The sequence below is a fragment of the Molossus molossus genome, unplaced genomic scaffold (genome assembly GCF_014108415.1).
Source record: "Molossus molossus isolate mMolMol1 unplaced genomic scaffold, mMolMol1.p scaffold_m16_p_6, whole genome shotgun sequence".
NCBI lineage: Eukaryota > Metazoa > Chordata > Mammalia > Chiroptera > Molossidae > Molossus > Molossus molossus.
In genome coordinates, this window is record NW_023425399.1 from 514051 (window position 1) to 535203 (window position 21153).

Here is a 21153-nt window from a genome sequence, read left to right on the forward strand (position 1 = left end):
CACCATCCTGCGGCCAGGCGGCTGTCCCTTCTTCCCGCCACGGCGGTCAGGACCCACCGACAAAGGCTCCGGGGGCCCGGTCTGGACACTGCAGCTAGTAGGGCCAAGTGGGGCACCTGCCCACCCAGCCTCACCAGTGACCACCAGCCTTGGGACCACAGGGTAGCCTGAGTGAGGCTGCTCCCATCCTGACTAGACACCCCAAGGGCAGGCAGGACAGAGGTTGCCCCCTTTGGGGCCACAAGCCCCCCAGTTGTTTTGGAATGGACGGACACAGCTATCTACAGCACAGAGTAGTGGGGAGGGGGCAGAAGAGGAAGAGGGCTCCCCAGGGGCCAGCTGAGTCCCACGTCACACCAAGGCCCCATCCACTAAGCTGCCCTCTCCTGGAGCCCTAAACTGGTCCTCCCTCTGGCCACTGGGGCAGGTGGACACAAGGCAGGCACATGGCACAGCCCCCCAACTCCCGAGTGGGACTTTGCCTAAGCTGGGCTGCTCCTGGTGGGAAGGCCCCTTTGAAGCATCCTGCGCCCTCTGCCCCCAGCCTTAGTCTTGGGCACCTGGGGCCATGGACCTGCCGCTCCTGGGTTGGGGGGCCCAGCCCAGAGTATCTGTGAGGGGCTAGAGGTGACACACCTGTGGAAAAGCACCTGGGTGACAGCCTTGTCCCACACTGCTGGTAGGAAGCCTTCGACCTCACCTCCCTCCCTGGGGTGGAGGGGCCTCAACAAGGTTTTAAGGGGGCACCGGCTTCCTCCAGCAGACAGCTCCCAAAGCCACCGGGCCAGGGGTGGCGTGACCTAGAGGCCCGTGACCTCAGTGGCAGGGGCAGCTCTTGGACCACCTGGTCCCCCAGGTGCAAGGCTCCACTCACAGCATCTCCCTGGGGGGGCCCCAGGACCAGCTCCCCACCCCCACCAGGAAGTGAGGAGCTGAGCCCTCCCCCACACCTGGAACCCACAGCTCAGGAGCACCACCAGGGAAGCTGGCTGCCTGTCGTTTATTTTCCATTTGGTGCAAGGCACACGGTTCCGGGTGTCAGGAAGGCTCGCATGTGGCTTGGGTAGTGAAGAGCCGGGCTCTCTCGACTTCCTTTTTGGTGTGTTTGCTGTTTTGATATAAAAGAACCCACTGGTGGGGCTCGCTGCAGCCGGCCTAGTCTATGGGCAGGGTGGGGGGTGGGGTGGGGCTCAAAGGGGCCCAGCGCCTCTGGAGATCTGGTGGCTGGTGGTGGCCACTCAGGATGGGGGCCCGGCGCTGGCTTTGCCGGGCTGGCCACCAGGCTGCTTCCTTGTGGCTTCCCGAGCCAGGTCACAGGTGATCACGCTGCTGGACGCCCGGGGAGACTGTGAGCTGGGGGAGAGAGTGTGCGGTCACAGGCTGCTCCCACCTGCCCCGCTTCCCACGCTGGCCCCAGGAGGTGGACTCACTGTTCTGGGGACTCCAGCACTGTGGCCATGAATGGCAGAGTGGACTTCCCGAAAAAGAAGCTTGCCCACCAGTGACCTGGGTCGGCCTTGGGGAGACCTGCGAGAAACAAAGAGGGGTCACGGTGCTGCTGCTCACTCCGGGGGACCCCTCCGGGGCTGGGCCTGCCGCACTCACCTGGGTGGTGGGGGATGGCCTCCCCGGGGTACTCCGCACTTCCACAGGAGCTGTTACTGGAAGTGGAGCCCAGGCGGCCTGCGGAGAGGCGGCAGTCAGCGCCGGCCCGGCCCCTCCCCACGCACACAGGGCCTCCCCAAGGGCTGGAGCTCGGGGCCAGGGGGCAGCCCCGGTCAGACCCGTGGGCCGCTGGGCCCGGGCTCACTTACGCCGGTAGTAGTCGTGGGTGGCCACGAGCGAGCCGCTGGAGGGGATGGCCGCCATGCTCGCTGGTGGGTGGTGGGAACCTGCGCACACGGGGTCAGGGAGCCCCTGTAACCGAGCGCCCTCGGGAAGGGCGCCCCGCCCGGGCTCCCGCTCCGCCCGCGGGCTCCCGGAGGGGCGGCGCGCGGGTTTGTTTACGGAGCCGCGGTGGCTCCGGAACCCGCGGACCGCCCTCTCCAACCGGCCCGAACCGGCCGCGCGCGGGCGGAACAAAGGCGCTTTGTGCGCGGGGCCGCCACCTGGGCTCCGGAACCCCTCGGGGACCCGAGCCGTCCCGCTGCCCCGCCCGCAGGCCCGTCCCCCGCCCACGGCAGCCCTCGGCCCCGCCTTCCGTCCGGTGTCCCCAGCCCGCGCCCCCCGCCCCGTCCCCGCCCGTCTTCGCGTCCGTCTGTCCGCCGGTCGGTCCGTCCGGCCAGCGACGCGCACCGGGCCGACCGCGCCGCCCTCACCTCGGCGGCGACCCCTCGCGGGCCTCGGCGCGCGATCACGGGTGGCGGGAACGAGGGCGCTAGGCCACGGAGCCCATTTGCAGAGGGGACCGCGGGGGCCGCTCAACGACCGAGACGCGCGGGGATGCGCACGCGCGGAGGCGCCCGCTTATGTGGGGCGCCGCGCTCGCGTCACGGGGGGCGGGGCGCGCCGGCCACGCCCAGGCCGAAGTCCGGACCCGAGTCCGTCGGACGCCGGTGGCCTGGGCAGCGCGTCGGGGCCTCGCCCCGGGCGGCAGTGGCTAACGGCCCCTCCGCCCGTCCTGGCAGGGCCTGTCCCCTCCTCCCGGGACCCGGCCGCCTCTCGGGCCCCTCTGGTCCAGCCTGCCTGAACCTGGACCGCGCCCTGCACTTCCTGTGCCTTTCGGTTGCGGTCCACAGCCCTGGGCACTGCGCCGTCCTCGGCCCTCTCTGCTCAGGACGGTCGCTCTCACCCAGCGCAGAAGTGGGCCCGGGGCATCCCCCGCCCCCAGCTGCGGGCGCTGGGTGGTACCCGGGGGTGCTCTGTGCCCTGAGCCCTCCAGCCAGGCGTCTGGTCGCCAAGGCCCTTCAAAGACTTCAGGCTGGTGAAACCAGCCGGGGACTGGAGAGAGGGCATCAGGTGTGAGCTGAGGTCCGAGGAGGGAGGAGCGGGCGCAGGGGCCGGTGCCATCACCCCTCTGAGGCCCAGCAGGGAGGCCTGTGGGCCTGGGACGGGGAGGGATAGTGGCAGGACCTGTGATTGGAGTGGTGGCCAGGCCTACTCACGGGGTCTTTGAGGGGCCGCCGCAGGGTCCCTAATAGGGCAGAGTGGTCGGTGCGTTGACGCAGGAGGGTGGAACGTTCCTGCAAGACCCAGGCTCGTCTCACTGAAGGGCCCTCAGCCGCAGGGCTCTGCCCTTTCCGTGGCTTCGTGCCCCCGTGGCCGTGGCCAAGCGCGTGGGTGTGTCGTGGTGTGCCCCTCCCATGTGCCTTCCACAGAGCTGGTTCCAGGGCCTCAGGCCTGAGAGGTCAGAGCTGGGGCCTGCGGGACCTTGGACAGCTCCCACGGCAAGGAAGGTGGCGAGGGCTTGGGGCCAGTTCGGCACTCGGGCATGGTGGTTACTCTGGAGGGGTGCAGCTGGGGGGATGAGGGCGGTGCCGTCCCTGGGAGTGGGGTGCAGAGTACCCCTGGGGGTGGTCCGGAGAACCCATGTGAGCAGGAGGAGAGGACAGGTGAGCGGGGACGCCCGGGGCAGCCCACCCCATGCCATGCGGGGTCTGGGCAGACAGCAGGGGGCTGTCATGGAGAATGGGGCCACTTAGGGCCCCCATGGGGCAGGAGGGCCACCAGGGCAGCTCTTCTCAGGGCTGGAGGCCGGTGCTAGCCTCGCTGCTGTGGGTTCTGGGCTGAGATCCATCCAGAACTGATGGAGAGCCTACTGTGTGCCAGGCAGTGCAAGGCCTGGGTCCGCAGAGGTGGGTAAGCAGGACCCTGGCCCACTCCAGGCTCAGTCCCCGGAGGCTGAGAAGGTGCAGCACCAGAGCGGGGGTGTGCAAAGGCCCGGGGGCTGCAGGGAGTCCTGGTACACTGGGCTGTGGGGGTGGGGAGGCTGAAGCCAGGTCCTGCCTCTGGGTGGGGTGCATAGGGCGAGATGTCCCAGCAACTCCCTTGGGTGGCACAGCAGTCACCCTGTGCGGGCTTGGGCAGTCCTGCCCACGGGGCCTCCGCAGCACCTCCTTCCCTGGGGCGACCCCGACAAAGCTTCCCCTGCCCCTGTGGGGCCCAGGCTCGCGTCTCCTTGGGCTCCCTGGGCTGGCACAGGCCTGGGAAGCTGTGGCAGGTTTGGGAGAGCAGAGGGGATGGGCAGTTGGGGTTTGACACCCCTCTTCTGGGCCTCAAGAATCCATAGAGCCCCAGCCCTGGCAGAGTTGCCCCTTGGGGGGCTGGAAGCTTCAGACCTGGAGGAATTCTCAGGTGGGTCCTCCTCCTAGCTTGGAGCTGTGGTTCATCCCGGCCATTCCCGAGCCCCTGCTCCCTCCTGTGGAGGGTGGGGTGATGGTGGTACCTTCCTAACAGGTGTTCTCTGAAGACAGGATGGGGGAGGGAAGAGACCGGCGTCTGAGCAGGCCCTCACATCTGGAGCTGTTGGCGTACAGTTACCTGTGTCGTTAGTTACCTGCACTGTTGCTCTGGCCACAGGTATTTGGGAGCATGGGGAGAGCTCTGCTGAAGCCCTCAGGGCGCCTCAGCCTGCCCTCGGAGCACGGGGTTCCCCATCAGGAACACGGCAGCCTCACCCCTTACCTTCAGGGTCTGAAGACCCCTTCCCTGGTGGCAGCTCTGCCCAGCTCTTGGGCACAGCTGGAGCTGTTGTGGGTAATATACCCATTTGCAGAAAAAAATGCCACTACGGAGTAATAGTCATAAATGCCTACTATGTGGGAGGCACTTTGTGTGGCCAGATGACGTCCCGGGGAAGCAGCAGCCACAGCCACTGCCCCTCGGGTCCCCTGCTCTGTGAGGTGGGGGGTGCTGGACTCACGGGGCTACTCTGAGGTTAAGAGGCTCCATGTAAACGCTTAGACAAGTACCTAGCACTTCGGAGCTGCACGTGAAAGTCAGGCACGGAAATAATGTAGTCTGTTTACTTGTTGGAGAAGCGGAATCGCCTGCCCTCCACGCGAAGGGGGAGTCAGCCCTGCAGCAGGTACCCTCAGACGCGTTGGCGAGAGGGTGTTACGGAATGAAAGGCAGGTCTTCAGCGTGGAGGGCTGAGGTCAGCACACTCTCTCCCCACATGCAAGTGTTGCTACTGGGAAAAACTGTCCTCAGCAACCCGTTTGGGCCTCCGGAATTTAATCCAAGGCACACGACAAACCACCGAGTGTTGATTCATCAAAAATACTAAACTTCAGCCTGGCCGATGTGGCTCAGTGGTTGAGCACCGACCCGTGCACCAAGAGGTCACCAGTTCCATTCCCGGTCAGGGCACATGCCCAGGTTGTGGGCCTGATCCCCAGTGGGGGGCATGCAGGAGGCGGCCAATCCATGTTCTCTCTCATCGATTTTTTTCTCTCTCTCTCCCTTCTCCCTTCCTCTCTCTCTAAAATCAATAAAGAAAACAAAATTAAACTTCAGGGTAAAATGCAAAATTACTTGGCATAAAACTCCTGGAGTATCTCAACGCGTGGGGTCGCACTTGCCGGCACGGATGGGTCGGCCCAGATGCCGGGACACCCTGACGGGCCTTGTACAAATACAGCAACAAGCAGTTGTGAGTGGTGGAGAATGAGCCGCAGCGCACCCTCAGCGAGGGAGGAGCGGGAAGGGCGTCTGCAGCTGAATGAAGAGCATCGATGAGGACCTCAGCGAGCAGGGCCAACAGGGCCGTGGGGGAGCAAGAGGATCCTCTCCCAAGGCCCAGGGCCCAGGGAGTCCGTTCACAGGCAACGTGGTGGTCTGGGGTCACGAAATCTACAAAAAGACAAATTGAAGATGGACAGCAAGGTGCCAGCCACACACACAAAATCAAATCTCGACATGCTAGCAATTGACACATAGAAGCAGGAATTTAAAAAAAGTTTAAAATATCATTTCTAATAGCAACCCTCTGCCTATGAAACACTTTGGTACAAGCCTAACCAAACACGTACAGAATTTTGGTGCCAAAGATGAGGTGCTAACGAAAGAAATCAGAGAAGACTTGAGGCCCTGGCCGGGTAGGTCAATTGGTTGGAGTGTCGTCCTGATGTGCCAGGGTTGCGGGTTTGATGCTCAGGTCAGGGAACATACCGGAATCAACCAGTGGATGCATCGATAAGTGGAACAAGTCGATGTTTCTCTCTCTCTCTCAAGTCAATAAATTAAATTTACAAAAGAACTAGTTCACTGGAGACCCAGTGCAGAAGACACCAATTCCGTCCAAACTGATGTTTACATCGAATGCAATTCCAGTAAAAAGCCCAGCCGGAGTTGTGACGATACAGAGAGGCAGATCCTAAAACTGATATGGAAAGGAAGACAAACGAACTGTAGTAACAGAGCATTTCTGAAACACGCGGAAAGAGAGATTTACAACACTCACGTCTTCTTACTGAGGCAAAGCTCTCACAACAGAGCAAGCCGAAGCGTGCCGCACAGAGTTCAAGGACAAGGTCTCTCTCAGAGGCCCGTCCTGCCCGGAACCGAGGTCCAGCTTCCTGGGTCTTCCTGGGTGTTGGGAGTCTTTCCTGGGGCAGGGAGGCTCCGGGCGTCCCCCACCCACCAGAGAACGAGGCTGCCTGGCTCCCGTTGTCTGCTCAGCACTCAGAGGCCGCCCGTGAGGTGTCCTGTTCTCCAGCAGGAGGGTCCCCTCCGTTGAGCAGTGCTGTGCCAGGAGGTGAGAACACCTCCCCCGGAGATGTCCCCCTTGAATCAGGCTTGGGGAGGCTGGCTGAGCACGGTGGCGCCCCCTCTGTCACTCAGAGCAGGGGCTCAGGAGGGCAGCTCTGCTTCTGGCCAGCCCCCAAGGGGGACCTGGATCCCGCTGGGGAAGGAGGGGCCGCGGAGGCTGCAGCTCCTGTGCTGTCTCCTCTGCTGCCCATCACAGGGCTGCCCCTTCTCTGCCTCCCAGCCTGCAGCGGGCAGAATAATGTAGGGGGCCCGGTCACTCCACCCTTGTGGCCATCAGACTCCCTCCCCGCAAGCAGGTGGGTGCTGGGCCTGTGCAGGGCAGAGTGTGGGCGCCTGCTGTACACGGGTGCCACGGGGCTCCTGGGGAGAGGGGGCTCTGGGGGGAGGAGCCTGTGGAGCTGCCTGCACCTTCACCATGGCAACGGCTCCCTCTTCCACTGCGCTGCAGGTACCAGGTGACCCCAGACAGCTCCTATGGCCCAAGTGCTTCTGGGAGGGGAGGTGGGGGCAGGCCTGGCTGCCCTCCCCTTCCTGAAGGGCTGCGGCCCCTTCTCTGGGCTCCCCTGCCAGACTCGGGCTGGCCTCGTGCCCTCCCAGACACAGGGTTTGTCGGGTAGAGTGTTCGGGGGGCTGGCTTGTCCAGTAACTCAGCCTGGCTCCCCATTTCACTCGGCTGTCTGGTGGGGCCCTTGGCTGGCCTGGGGGATCTGGCTGGCATGCATGTGGCTGAGCTATCCCCCCCTCTGCCGCTGCCCCCTGCCTTCTCCTCCTTCTCTGACGTAGGGGCCATGACCTTGCTTTTCGGAGGGAAGCTAGGGCTGCTGTGGGCCATGGAGACCACTGTGTGGCACCTTCCAGAGAGCTCGGCTTCCTGGGGGCTGGGCCAGAGAGCTGGCGGGGGGGGGGGGGGCTTGTCCCCAGGGTCCTGCTGCCCAGCTGGGCTGGAGGACAGGCTGCCTACACAGGAGAGTGCACACGATGCCCTGGGGGCAGAGGGCAGCCTATGGCCAGAGGCCGGGACTTGAGGTCATTCTGAGACACCCCGAGGCCAGAGGCACGCTCAGCCCTGCCCCTGCCCTGCCCAGCCAGCCCAGTGATAGTCGTCTGGGTGGCCAGCCCCACCTGCTGTCCGGCCCCCACAGGAGCATGGGCACAGGTGGTTTCTTAGCATCTGCAGGTTATTATTAACCAGCAATGACATCACCGGCAGCCAATGGGAGTCGGGTTTATTTCCAGGGCTTGGGAACCGTTAATTTTAGCAGGATCTTCTTTGCCCAGGCTCAAACCCTAGCCTGCCAAAGAGGGGGCCCCCCGTGTCCCCCCAAACTGCTCATTGGCTGGGCCTGGGGGCCAAGGGAGGGGCGGGGCCTGAACCCCTTCCTCCTGCCCCTCCGGCAGTGTGCCCCGAGGCTGCGCCAGCCTGGCTGGCTCAAGTCCCCAATGGCTGGTGACCAGTGGATCAGCTGGGGCGGGGGGGCAGCTCAGGTGGGACCTGGGCGAGCTTGTGGCTCAGGCCTTCCCGGCCGACTGCAGACTGCCCCCCGGCTCTGTGACCTTGGGCACTGTGCTCCGCCTCTCCGTGCCCAGCTGGCTTTTGGTCCGCGGGTCCTCAGCCAGCCCTGAGCGGCACTGGGTGAACTGGCAAGGTCTGTGGCCGTGGCTGTTTAGTAGGTCATGCAGTGTTTAGCAGTGGCTCAGTACTAACCAGTAGGTAGTCACTAGTTACCGCCCAGCGGAGAGCAGCTGTTCAGTCGTCCTTCGGTGCGGGGCAGCGGCGCGAGCCGGTCTGCACTGTTGGCGAGTAATTACTTAGTATCGAGTCCGCTGGTCTCATAGTCCGTGTGGCCTGAGTCTCTCCAGATGGCCCAGTGGCCTGAGTTCCCTGGGCCCTGCCCTGGGCAGTGTGGCCTCCACACAGGCCAGCCCCAGCGGGGAGCCGCAGGGCATTCGGTTCCACCAGCTGACCGCTGCGGTGAGCCCAGATCGGAGGGGTGGGGTTCAGCCCTTGGTGTGAGGGTGTCTGATAAATACCCTCTGAGGCGGCAGGCAGCCTAGGGTCCTGGGTGCTGAGTGTCTCTCAGGGAAAGTTGGGCTGGGTGTCCCAGGGACACTGGCCTCCTGCCCCCTTTGTGGCCTGTCCCAACCTTGGCTGATCCCATGTCTCCCAAATCCCAAGTAACCTTCAGGCAGGAGGGGACACATTAAATATAGAGACCAGCTGGGAGGGTGGGGGAGGTCCTGCTTTCTCACCAGGCATTTATTTTTAATTCCTGGCTCCTGTTTGACAGTATCAGCAGCACTGGGAAGTGCCGGGTCATCTGCCCAGTCTGTGGGTCTGAGGGTGGGGCAGACCCTGGACAGCCCCGGGGCGGGCCCCACTTTCCCTGGGAGACCCTCCCTCAGCCCTGGGGGACCCGCGTGGCCCCAACCACTGTTCTGGTCCCCCTTCAATTCCTGACCCACGGGGGGCTCCCCACTGCACCCCCAGTGGCAGGTGCTGTGCACTGGGCCCCTGCTCTCACCCACTCAACACGATTCTCGAGACCCTGCCCCACCTTCTCCCGGATCCCATGTGACAAAGATACACGCGTCTTCCGGATCCAGGAAGATGAGAGCTGGGCACCGGGTCATGTGTTGATGGGTGAACTTGACCTGACAGGAAGCAGGTCCCCGAGGCCCATGCCCTGGGTCTCCACACGACACAGGGCTGTCCCCTAACTGTCCTTGAACCCACTGGCTGCTGTCCTGGTATTCTGAGGACCTCAGGGACCCCCACTTCCTACAGAATGGGGCTGTCTGTGGCTGGCACTCTGACCCCACCAGCACCCAGAACGAGGGAGGCTGAGGGGCCACAGCCTGGGACTCCTGGAGCTGATCTCTTCATTGGCAAACTGTCCCTGGGGACCCTGTCTACATGTAAACACCAGGGCAGCCCTTTAAGATATTGGGGGGCAGTACTCTGTGGAGAGACTTCGAGTGTCCATGCACTGAGAGGGGCCCGGGGCTGAAAAGGGTCCTCTCCAGGGGTCTCAGAGGGAAGAGGGTCTGAGTGGATCTGCTGATGGAACCCCAGGCTACTCGGCCAAGCTGAAGGGGCCCCAGGCCAGTGTTCCCAGGCACACCAAGGACCAGGTGGGGAGAAACCTGGCTTTGGGGGCCTGCTGGGGTGAGCCAATGTGGCAGGCACGTGGGTCAGGGGGCCTGCAAACAAGCAGATGCCCAGGGTCCTGGCAGGAAGGCCTGCACCTCCGGGCGCATCCTGGACGTGCCTCAGAACAGGCACCGGACACACGCAGGGGTAGGCTGGCCCTGGCAGATGCAGGCCAGGCCAGCAGCCCCGAACCCCCACCTCAGGCTGTCCTCCGATCCCCAGGCCCGCCCTGCTCCTCTGCCCAGCATCCCTGCCACCCTGGCCCTGCAGGTCCCATCCCTGGGGACCTCCTTCTGCGTTTGCAGTGTCTTTCTGTCTGTCTCTCTCCATGTCTCTCTGGGTGTGCCTGAGCCTGGCGTCTCGTGGGTGCTTTATCTGTCCTCTGTCTCTGGCCGCGTCTCTCCCCTGGCACCTCTCTCCATCTCCATCTCCGCCCCTCCCTCCTTTCCGTCTCCCTCTCCCTGCCCCCCGCCGCTGCCTCCGCCTGTTTTTCTCTCCCGGCCTGCTCTCCCTCGGGGTACGTCTAGTCCCCGCGCCTCTGGAGCTCGCTCCCTCGCCGCATCCTCCTCCCGCGTCCCCTTCGCGCCCGCGCGCGTCCGCGGCCCCGCGGCCCCGTGTCCCTGCGTCCCTCGCGCCCGCCCGGCCCCGCCCGCCGGTACCGCATTGCCGTACTGCAGGGCGCAGCGCATTGCGCCCGCTCCGTCAATAGGTGGACCCCTCCTGGAGAGATAAAACCGCCGGCGCCGGCGCCGCCAGTCCCTCTGGCTGAGACCTCGGCTCTGGGTAAGGACGCTCGGTCCCCGAGTCCCCGCCTCCGCCCCCAGCTTTCCGCAGAGGGTCCCCATCCCAGGGACCGGTCCTGGGGGCAGAGGGGCGCTGGGCCCCGCGCCTAGTGAAGCTGCGCTGCTCGCCGAGGGGGGTGGGGGGGGCAGGCCGCCCACCCCGCGCGCCCGGACCCGACACCTGGATCGGTCCCCACGGGCTGCGGGGGGTGGGATGGGGGCTCCGCGGTGGCGCTTGTTTACGCGGCGGCAGCACCGGCAGGGGCCGGTCTCCTGGGCGGTGGCCATCGCCCTGCTGCATGACCTTGAGACCGCCTGGGGCCCTGCGGGTTTGGGGCAGGGTCGTCGGTGCTGGGGGCTTGCGGGGGTAGGGTTTCTGGGGGCGCCTGGGCGACGGGAGGGGGAGGGGAGAGACCTGGGGGCCCCAGCCAGCCCTCCCCTCGCCCCTGCAAAGTCCACCCGGCATCCACACCCTAGGGTCGGTCGGTGCCCCGCTTTCCTTCTCCAAGCCGCCTGTCCCCTCTGGGGCTGCCTAGGATCCTTCGCTGACCTCCAGGACGGGGCAGGGGCTGCGACCCTGGGCCCTGACCACAGCGGGGGGGAGGGTGCCCCTGGTCCACCGGGCTCAGGCATCTCTGCGGGCACCTGCTGGGCCTGCCTTGGGGCCAGATTCTTCCTCCTGCGGACAGAGGAGGGACCCCTACCTCTCCGCCCTGCTGTCTGCCCGCTGCCCAGATTGGGGAGAGCCTTGATCTGGGCACCCCATCCTCCTGGCGCTCTGGGCCAGCGTGTGTCTCCGGGTGCCCACCAGACAGGGATGACAGAAGAGGGCGCCATCCACCTCCCTGCTTGAGGAGGGGCTTGGGGAGCACTGGCCATCCTCCCCCCTGCGGCTCTGTGGGTAGGGGTGGTGGGGTGGGGGACGGCGTCCTGCCCAACAGCACTGGGAAAAGGGCACTGGAGAGCTGGCAGGGTGACTCATCCCTGGGCTCCTGACTGGTCATGGGGCTCGCCTAGCCTGGTGTTTCTCGGTGTCTCCAGACGGGGGTTCAACTCTTTCATGGGGGGTGCGGGGACTCTGTGGACCTAGATATTGACAGCAGATTGGGCTGTTTGGGCTTAACATCTGGCTCAGCTGGGTCAGGCACAGGCTGGGGGCCCTCTTCCCGCCCCACGTGGCCTGGCCTGGGGGGCCACGTTCTGTGGGCAGAGCTGTGCTGTTGACCTGTGCTACGCTGCGTCTTTGCTGGCTTCCCTCTAAGGCTTTCTGTCATCCCCCCCCCCCCCGCCACCCTGCAGAATCACTGCTCAGCACCCCCACCCCAAGCTAGAGCACCCCAGGTCCTGCAGCCCCTCCCCGCACCCCGAGCACAATGGGCAAGGAGAAAACCCACATCAACATCGTGGTCATCGGCCATGTGGACTCGGGCAAGTCCACCACGACAGGCCACCTCATCTACAAATGCGGGGGCATCGACAAGAGAACCATTGAGAAGTTCGAGAAGGAGGCTGCTGAGGTGAGTTGGGGGGGAGCTCCCACCTCCGCCTCCACCGTGAGGATGGTTTCCACTCACAGGCTGTGCTTGGCTTCTCAGACCCTGGGCCGCGCACCTTCTCCTCCAGGGCCAGAGGGGCCGAGCCCGAAGGGCCCTGTGAGGGGGACGTGTGGCTCAGAGGGTCCAGGTGGGGGTGCCGGGGGGCAGCAGGGGCTCCTCTCTGAGCTGTGCCTGGATGTGGAGCCCTGCTGGGCGCGGCCCAGGCTGAGGGGTGGCCTGGAGGCCACCTTTCTGTACAGAGGCCCTGCACCACCACCCTGGACACGAGAGCCTGGCGCCTGCCTTCTGTGCCCCCCAGGGTTGGGGGCCTGTGTCCCCAGCGCCGAGGTCTGAGGCTGGAGGTGGCACTACCCTCACTAGCTCCAGGGCTGGGCCAGGACTCAGGGTGGCTATTAATAGCTGATTGATGGGCACTGAGCCCATCAGCTCCATTTTCTCGTGCTGGACAGGGGAGGGCTGCCTGTCCAGGGGGCGCCCTTTGGCGGAGTGGCGATGGTGGGGGGCTTGGTTGCTGGTAAGGATGAGAGGGGCCCCAAGGGATAGCCTCCCGTCTCTTGAAGCTGCTGTTCGGCCACTGTGGGTGGGAAGTGGCCATAGAGGGGGTCTGCTCTCTGCACCCCTTCCCCTGAGCTCTGTGAGAAGCCCATGGGGGTAGCTGCGGGGCTCTCTCCTGGGTGACAGGGTGGCTAGGGCCAGGGCCTGGGGGGGACGGTCGCTGGCCTTGGGGCCAAGTGGGGTGCTCTGAGCTACCTCCCCCATGCCCAGGCCCCAAAGCTGTGCCCTGTGGGTCTGGAGCTGGAGGGAGGCTGCAGGTGTTTTCAGAGCATCTGGTCCAGGTCTTCTGGGTCCCGGCTGGATGGCTCCTACTGGCTGGGCAGCCTCCCAGGAGGGCCGAGCTTTGTCCGCGCACGGCCCCGGCAGGGAGCGCTGTCCAGCTGGGCAGTGGCCAGGCTGCCGCCCTGAGCACAGCCCCGGCCCGGGCGTGAGGGTCTCCCTGGGCGCTGGGCGCCAGTGTGTGAGAGAGCAGCTGGGCCTTGCTCCCGGGGCGGGAAGGGGCGGAGAGCCTCAGAGCTGCTCAGGGCCTGGGCAGGCCGTGGAGAGCTGGGACACCAGGCCCTTGTGAGACCTCCTCGCATCTCGTTCTTTCTCTCTTCCTTCGAAAAGAAACCGCAGCGGGTTTTTTGGTTTGACAGTCTGAAACCCAGTGCTGTTGTCGGCCTCTGGTTGAGGCGGGGACCTGGGGGGAGGGCAGCGTCAGATAAAGGGGAGCCACCAGCCAGGGGAGGGGTTTGGCCTGCGGCTTCTCCCTTGCGCCACCTACTGGTGAATGGTGGAGCTGCGCCCATTTAGGAGGCAGGCGGCTGGACCTGGGGAGCCAGGAGAGCCCGCCTGGGCAGGGCAGGGTTGAGTTCTGCGAGTCCCTCAGGGGCCCTCGTGTCTGACTCCCTTGGTCCAGAGGTGATTCGAGTCCCGGGGTCCCAATGGGGAGCGAGAGGGGCTGGGCCTATCCTGCCTCTCGCCTGCGCCTCTGCTGTGACTTGATGCTCTCGTGGCCCCGGGGGACCTGCTGGCCAGGCTGGCCGGGTCCCGGGTCTCGCCCTGAGCCACACCCACCCCTGCAGATGGGGAAGGGCTCCTTCAAGTACGCCTGGGTGCTGGACAAGCTGAAGGCGGAGCGGGAGCGCGGCATCACCATCGACATCTCCCTCTGGAAGTTCGAGACCACCAAGTACTACATCACCATCATCGACGCCCCAGGCCACCGCGACTTCATCAAGAACATGATCACTGGCACGTCCCAGGTGGGCAGGTTTCGGGGGCCACAGGGGCCCAGGGGCAAGAGCTCCCAATCAGGGGACACCTGAGGTGGGCCCTGGAGTCATTGGGGGGTATTTGGGTCTCCTCTGCTTCCTCGTCAGGGCGTGAGCCCCTCACCTTTGCCACCACCTGCCCTGCCTGGTAGAGTCGCCCACAGGTCTGATTAAGTATCCGGCATCTCAGCCAGGCAAGGGGGCCTGTACGGACAACCAGCCACTGTCGAGAACACCTTTGCAGACAGACAGACTCAGAGGTCAGGATGAGGTCACCGAGATGTGGGCAGAAATTCAGACAGACAGATAGATGGATGAGCCCCCACCACCGCCCCTCAGGTCGAGGCTTCCGGGTCCCATGCCCAGTGACTGTCCAGGCCCCTGGCTGCTGCCCGGAGGCCCGGGCTCACGGTGGCCGCCTGCCGCAGGCGGACTGCGCTGTGCTGATTGTGGCGGCGGGCGTGGGCGAGTTCGAGGCGGGCATCTCGAAGAACGGGCAGACCCGGGAGCACGCGCTGCTGGCTTACACGCTGGGCGTGAAGCAGCTCATCGTGGGGGTCAACAAGATGGACTCCACGGAGCCCGCCTACAGCGAGAAGCGCTACGACGAGATCGTCAAGGAGGTCAGCGCCTACATCAAGAAGATCGGCTACAACCCGGCCACCGTGCCCTTCGTGCCCATCTCGGGCTGGCACGGCGACAACATGCTGGAGCCCTCGCCCAACGTGAGTGCCCGGGGGAGGCGGCCGGGCTGCGCAGACCCCTTCCCAAGCGCCCAGGGCACTGGAGCCACAGGTCCGGCCAGGCCGGGGTGAGGCAGGGTCAGAGGCTTGTCCCCAGATTCCCTTCAGCCCTGCTGGTCTCCCTCAACGTGTGTCAGTGCAGGAGTCAGCCCCAGGAATGTCCTTGGGGTCCGCGAGGCGGGCCGAGGCTTCTGCAGCTCCTCTGACTGGGACGACCCCCAGGTCCACTGCAGGGGCAGCTGCTGGGTCTGTGTGCGTCCCCCAGAGCTGTGCTCTGGCGGGTTGGTTTTCATGTCCCCCGGGGCACCTCTTGGAGTGTGGAGCTGGTCGGGCTCTGGGAAGGGCCGAAGGCGGGCTCTCTGCTGGTCCCTTGGGCAGCCAGTGTCCCGGGAACTCTGACTGGGCAGGGAGGACGTGTGCAGCCTGGTGGTTTTGAATTTGTGGAACCCGAGACCTAGCGCTGGGACACTGTCAAGCCAAGGACACCCTGGCCCAGGAGGGTGGCCACTCGCTCTGGCTGGCACTGCAGCCGCCCACACTAGGGTGACCGACGTGCAGGGGACCCTTGGGGGAGCCAGGAGAGGCGGCCCTGGAGCCCTGCGGCCGGGGTGCAGCTGGAGGCCTGCCGTGTTCGCTGTTTCCTCTCGGGCTCTCACGTGGAGCTGGGGCAGCTGACTGCATCCTCTGCCCTCCTGGGGCGGCCAGCAGGACACCCATCCCGCATTCCCCAGGCCTGGCCTGCTGAGAGCAGGGTCCCCCTCACTGCTGTGGACCTGAGCTGTCTGCAGGACAGGGTCCCCAGGAATGGAGCTGGGGCCTGGTGCTGTGAGCCCTCTCTACGTGTCTCCACCTGGCGCTGGTGGGCCGAGGACTTGGTGCCAGGAGGGTGCTGGGTCCGCTGTCAGGAGAAGCCCTGGAGACAGTGGGCACAGGGGTCCGTGCCCTTCATGTCTCTGATGCTGAGTGTGTGCGTGTGGGGGGCAGTTGTTCAGCATCTCAATGGGCCTGAGGCGGTGGAGGGGAGGGGCTTTGGCCCTCTGCCCCCTGACCCCCTGGGGCGGTCCCTGCACCATGATCCCGGCTGGGCTGTGGGTGGGTGGGTGCAGGCTGTCTCCACAGCGAAGTCTCCTTCCTCCTGCCCAGATGCCCTGGTTCAAGGGCTGGAAAGTGGAGCGTAAGGAAGGGAACGCCAGCGGCGTGTCCCTGCTGGAGGCCCTGGACACGATCCTGCCGCCCACACGGCCCACGGACAAGCCCCTGCGCCTGCCCCTGCAGGACGTGTACAAAATCGGCGGTGAGTGAGGGCGCAGGGTTCCCCTGCCGGCACCCAGCCCGCCTCGGCCAGAACCCTCTCCGGGGACCAGGGTATTCCTGCCTCTCCCCCACCACACACTTTCTTGAGTGCTCATCCACCTGTCCATCCATTCAACCATTCACCCATCCGTCTCTCTGTCCATCTATCCACCTGTCCATCTAGCCCTCTGTGCAGCTGCCTGCCGCCCCCCGTCCAGCAGTCTGCCCAGCACTTTCTAGGTCTCCCTCCCTCCAGATCAGTGCTTGGCCCTGTGCCAGGAGCTGGCGGCATAGGGGTGACGTGCACATCCTCCTCCCCAGGAACGAGAGATGCTGTTAATGAGATGATACAGAGATTAAACAAGTGCGAGACCCTGAGGGTCCCTGGCTGCAGGCGCCAGGGTCTGTGTGCAGGGCGGGGTGCCCTGCTCGCCCCGCACAGAGATCCGCCCCCAGCCCCTGTGTCTGCCACCCTGTGATGCCACACAAGCCTCCATCACAGCCAGGGAGATGGGGTGGGGCCTCCCTCATACTGTGGGAAAGATCAGACACCCACTGGGCAGCCACACACACACGTGAGCAGACCCCTGAGAAGGGGGTGACACCCATGGCCCTTTAGGGACAGCTGCCAGGACCAGAAGCGTTGAAGCTGGCGGGTAACCCCAGGTGGGGGGCTGTGCTCCTTCCTGATGCTGGTGTCTCCCCTGGGAACAGCGGCCAACCAGGGGCAGGGAAGGGACCCCCCACCAGTCCAGATGGCCCTCTCCTTGCCCCCGTCCCCTTCCTGAGAGGTTCTGGGGACTCTCTTGTTCAGCCTCTTCCTTTCCCGTGGGGTGGGGGGCCTCCACTTCTGTGCGAACCTCTTGGTGTGTGTGCCTCGCCTGGGGTCTCCTGTCATGTGGCCACGTCCCACGTCGGCTCGGGAGGACCAGGGCACCCTTCAGCCACACCTGCCCCTCACAGCCCCTTTGCTCTGGGCCTAGGCATCGGCACTGTGCCCGTGGGCCGCGTGGAGACGGGCATCCTTCGGCCTGGCATGGTGGTGACCTTCGCCCCCGTGAACATCACCACGGAGGTGAAGTCGGTAGAGATGCACCACGAGGCCCTGAGCGAGGCCCTGCCCGGCGACAACGTCGGCTTCAACGTGAAGAACGTGTCAGTCAAGGACATCCGCCGCGGCAACGTGTGTGGGGACAGCAAGTCCGACCCCCCCCAGGAGGCTGCCCAGTTCACCTCCCAGGTGTGCAGCGGCCACTGGGGCCTGTTCCCACGGGGTGGTGGCAGGGCCGTCCTCAGGGATGTAAGTGCTGCCCGCCACCAGCCAAGCACTGGGCACCCCTTGGCCTGGCGCTAGGGCAAACTCAGACCCTCGCTTTACACGTGTGGCCCCGAGGCCTGGAGACGCTGGTGAGGGCAGAGGGCACGAGGGAGGGCTGCCGAGGGGCGAGCCCAGGCCTGTGCCTTCAGGCCTCACTGACGTCCCACTTGAGTCTTGAAAATGCTTTTATCAGTGTATTGCCAGAGATGTCACCATGATTCTTTTATTCTCTACATTTTCACTGCATCCTGCTCACATGACAATGATAAAAATTGGCTTTATGGAGATATAATTGAAATACAAAAGTTGAGGTCTAATGTTATCATCCCCCTGGTCTGGCCAGGGGGGACCCTTTCAAACAGCGCACCTGTCCCTTGTTTATCTCCTGTGGTTTGTTTATCTCTGTTTATTTCCAATGCTTAGGGACGACTTTGGGGTCCAGGTGTGGAGGGGTGGGTGTCCCGTCGCTGGACTGCCCTCCATGGCCAGCACGCCGGGCCCCAGGGACCTGGGAGGTGCCCACCTGTCACTGACGGCCTCGTGCCCCTCTGCCCACAGGTCATCATTCTGAACCACCCTGGGCAGATCAGCGCTGGCTACTCGCCCGTCATCGACTGCCACACGGCCCACATCGCCTGCAAGTTTGCCGAGCTGAAGGAGAAGATAGACCGGCGCTCGGGCAAGAAACTGGAGGACAACCCCAAGTCCCTGAAGTCGGGTGATGCGGCCATCGTGGAGATGGTGCCAGGGAAGCCTATGTGTGTGGAGAGCTTCTCCCAGTACCCGCCTCTCGGTGAGTGGGGTGTGAGGGAGGCCCAGCTCAGGGGTGGAGGATCCCGGCAGAGGGCACCACTTCAGGGGAGGGGTCTCTGCCTTCCTGCTGCACTTAGAGCTCAGCGGGAGACCCATGGCCTTGTCTCATGGAGCACTGGTGGCCCCACTGGGCAGGCTGGGGATGGTGTCCTTCTCTGCAGATGCAGGTCTTTGAGTGACTCACGCAGGGCCCACGGGTAGTCTAGTGGCGAAATTCGGGCTGAGCGCCTGCCTCCAGCGGGCTGCCGCACAGATACCCTAGAAAAATCCACAGATTTTTATCGGAGCTTAGCGCCCAGCGCGAGGTTCCTTGGGGCCAGGGCCCAGGAGTTGCTGTGGATGCTGCGAGCGCCAGTGCGCATGAGCGCTGCATCCCGGGGACGGGGCGGGGCCTGGGGCGGGGCCTCGGAGCACCGCCCACCTCCCGCCCCTCCCGCAGGCCGCTTTGCTGTGCGTGACATGCGGCAGACGGTGGCCGTGGGCGTCATCAAGAACGTGGAGAAGAAGAGCGGCGGCGCCGGCAAAGTCACCAAGTCGGCGCAGAAGGCGCAGAAGGCGGGCAAGTGAAGCGCGGGCGCCCGCGGCGCGACCCTCCCCGGCGGCGCCGCGCCCCGCCCCCCGCCCCGCCCCCCGCCCCGCCCCGGCGCCCCGCCCCCCCGCCAGAAGCATGTCTGCACCTCCGCTTGCCAGAGGCTCTCCGTCAGCGACTGGATGCTCGCCATCAAGGTCCAGTGGAAATTCTTCAAGAGGAAAAGCGCCCCCGCCGCCCCGGCTTCCGTGTCCAGCCTTCGCCACGCTCAGTGCCCGTTTTACCAATAAACTGAGCGACCCCAGAGCTGTGTGCGCCTGGTCAACCCCTTCCCGCCCGGTGCCCCGCCCTGTCCATCATCCCTGCCGGTGACCTGGCCTCGTGCCCTCCCCTGCTACCCCGCGTGGGCGGTGGGCCTCAGCCCAGGACGCCGGGTCCCAAGTCCAGCTGGTCTGGCTTTGCCACCAGGAGGCTTTGCAGCTGCCCTGGTGGGGTCTGCAGGCATGGGGGGGGCTGGATGGTTTGGGGGTCTCTGGAAACCGGATGAGAGCTGAGGGCCCCCCTGCTAGTGATTCTTGCGCACACACCTTCCTTACCCAGGTGCCCTGGCTCTCCTCCCCAGCGGGTCATTCCTGCCAGCACCGCGCCCGTCCTGCTGCTTAGCTGGACGCTCAGCAGGCTCAGGGTGGACGGCAGGGTGGTCCCTGCTCAGCTAACCCTGCTGCAGGAAGCAGCCCTAGCCGGCCCCTTGGAGCTGCACGAGGAGCTAAGGGTGGGGTGCGCAGATGCCCCACTGTGCTCGCAGAGCCCACGCCAGGCCAAAGTCGGGCTCCCATAGGGAGTTTCCGGCAGCTCAAAGCAGCAGGGAGGCGGAAGGTGTTGGCAGGGCTGCACCCCCCCCAGGGGCTCGAGGGCTGGGCCATTCTTTGTCAGGGGCCCTATCACTCAATCTCAGCCTTTCTGCCGCGTCTGCCCATGTCCCCTTATAAGGGCATGTCCTATGGAAGGCTCCCCTGGGTGATCTCATCCCAAGATCCTTGATTCTGCAAAACCCTTACTTGCTACATAGACCACACCACAGGCCCCACCCAGGTGTGCATCCAGCCCAAGGCCCTGGAGGTGCAAATACTGCCGCCCAGGAGAGGTGGGCGCATGTGGTTCAGAGGTGCCCGCCGAGGGGCTGCGGGTGTCTCCCCTCCACGGAGGAGGCCCCTTGAAGCTGCTTGAAGGGAGAGTAAGACAAGGCTGAGGAAGACCGAGGAGCCAGAGTGCTGGTCGGATCCGCTTCTGGGGCCGGGGGTCGTGCTGCCGGCTGCAGACCCGTGGGGAGGTCTGGGCTGGCCCACAGAGGCCTCCAAGGAGGGCGGCCTGAGTCGGCAAATAGACGCCCAGGCAAATTTGGATTTCAGATCAACAGGATCATTTTTAATATAAATCTGTCCCATACAATAGTTACACTGGCGAAGTATTTGCTGTTTACCCGAGACTCGAACTGGTCTGTGTCTTTTGTCTGGCGACTCTGAAACAGGGAACCGAGCGCCTCCTGCCGCTGTACTGAGCCCCCGGCGTGTCCTGGGTCCTGCCTGGCCACCACCATGGGTGGGGGGACCTGGTGCGGCCCTATGTGCCCCAGGACTTGTCCTTACACACTTGGCCCCATTAGAATTGGGGTCAAATAGAAGAAATTTGCCAGCCGGAGACAGGATCAGAGTGAAAACCAGCCCCCACTGGTGTGGGAGAAAGGCCCCCTGTGTGGTCCCTGAGGGCCCGCTCCCCCTCCCACTCCAGTCACTGGTCCCCTCTGGGAACCTTGGTCACCCAGATGCTGAGGGCGGGACAATGTCAGCCTGTCCACACACCAGAGACCTGTGCTGGAGGCCACCCTGGCTGCCCTCCAGGCCGGTGCACTTGGGATGGGGACACAGGTCCTTCCAGGCTCCTGGGTTCCCAAGAGAGCTGATGACAGAGGAGGGAGCATGCCCCCATTCCCGTCTGAGTCCCCGAGATGCTGTGATGGATAGTGGGGCTTCTGGGGAGGGTCTGTGTTCCCTGGGTACCACTTTCGAGTGGGGTGATGAAGGCAGGTCCAGGAAAGCCCAAGCCCACGAGTCTGAAGCCTGGCAGGGCTCTTGCCTTGCAGCATCCTTGGTGCCTGGCTCAGGGGGGTGTCCTCGGGGTGGGGAGGAGGAAGGACAGTGACTGGACCAGGCTGCAATCTGGGACCTCAGCCTGGCGGGATATGCAGTCGCTCCTGGTGTCCACGAGGGGGCAGCACACGCAGGCTCCTCTCCCAGGATTTCCCACTGACCTGCTTGTGGACGGAGCACACTGCAAGGTGGGGGTGCGTGGGCAGGGGTCCCGTCTCCGCTGTTCTGGAGAAGCCCATACTCCGCAGGAGGGGCTCCCGGGGACGGTGGGCCTTGGCCACACCTGGGGCCTGGGACAC

General features: G+C 64.7%; 2 protein-coding genes across 2 annotated transcripts; one reads left to right on the top strand and one right to left on the bottom strand.

Moving 5' to 3' along the window:
- Window positions 1-981: 981 nt before the first annotated feature.
- Window positions 982-2449, bottom strand: PPDPF (pancreatic progenitor cell differentiation and proliferation factor). Its single transcript, XM_036244689.1, has 5 exons — window positions 2319-2449; window positions 1815-1892; window positions 1606-1683; window positions 1431-1527; window positions 982-1353 (listed from the first exon to the last, which is right to left on the bottom strand). The coding sequence occupies exons 2-5, from the start codon at window positions 1867-1869 to the stop codon at window positions 1239-1241; spliced, it is 345 nt and encodes a 114-aa protein (XP_036100582.1). The 5' UTR covers window positions 1870-1892; window positions 2319-2449; the 3' UTR covers window positions 982-1238.
- A 7975-nt stretch (window positions 2450-10424) lies between these two features.
- EEF1A2 (eukaryotic translation elongation factor 1 alpha 2) lies at window positions 10425-19011 on the top strand. Its single transcript, XM_036245990.1, has 8 exons — window positions 10425-10645; window positions 11944-12161; window positions 13823-14002; window positions 14440-14736; window positions 15898-16048; window positions 17031-17287; window positions 17924-18158; window positions 18618-19011. The coding sequence occupies exons 2-8, from the start codon at window positions 12018-12020 to the stop codon at window positions 18743-18745; spliced, it is 1392 nt and encodes a 463-aa protein (XP_036101883.1). The 5' UTR covers window positions 10425-10645; window positions 11944-12017; the 3' UTR covers window positions 18746-19011.
- The last annotated feature ends 2142 nt before the right edge of the window (window positions 19012-21153 follow it).

What these genes read in the sequence shown, in the direction of transcription:
- PPDPF (XM_036244689.1), bottom strand. Translation starts at nt 1,869, where the DNA reads ATGGCGGCCATCCCCTCCAGCGGCTCGCTCGTGGCCACCCACGACTAC. An exon ending in GGCCATCCCCCACCACCCAG is followed by an intron (nt 1,528 to 1,605) that starts GTGAGTGCGGCA and finishes TGTTTCTCGCAG; the next exon opens with GTCTCCCCAAGGCCGACCCA. An exon ending in GTGCTGGAGTCCCCAGAACA is followed by an intron (nt 1,354 to 1,430) that starts GTGAGTCCACCT and finishes TCTCTCCCCCAG; the next exon opens with CTCACAGTCTCCCCGGGCGT.
- EEF1A2 (XM_036245990.1), top strand. Translation starts at nt 12,018, where the DNA reads ATGGGCAAGGAGAAAACCCACATCAACATCGTGGTCATCGGCCATGTG. An exon ending in TGATCACTGGCACGTCCCAG is followed by an intron (nt 14,003 to 14,439) that starts GTGGGCAGGTTT and finishes CGCCTGCCGCAG; the next exon opens with GCGGACTGCGCTGTGCTGAT. An exon ending in CTCCCAGTACCCGCCTCTCG is followed by an intron (nt 18,159 to 18,617) that starts GTGAGTGGGGTG and finishes CCCCTCCCGCAG; the next exon opens with GCCGCTTTGCTGTGCGTGAC.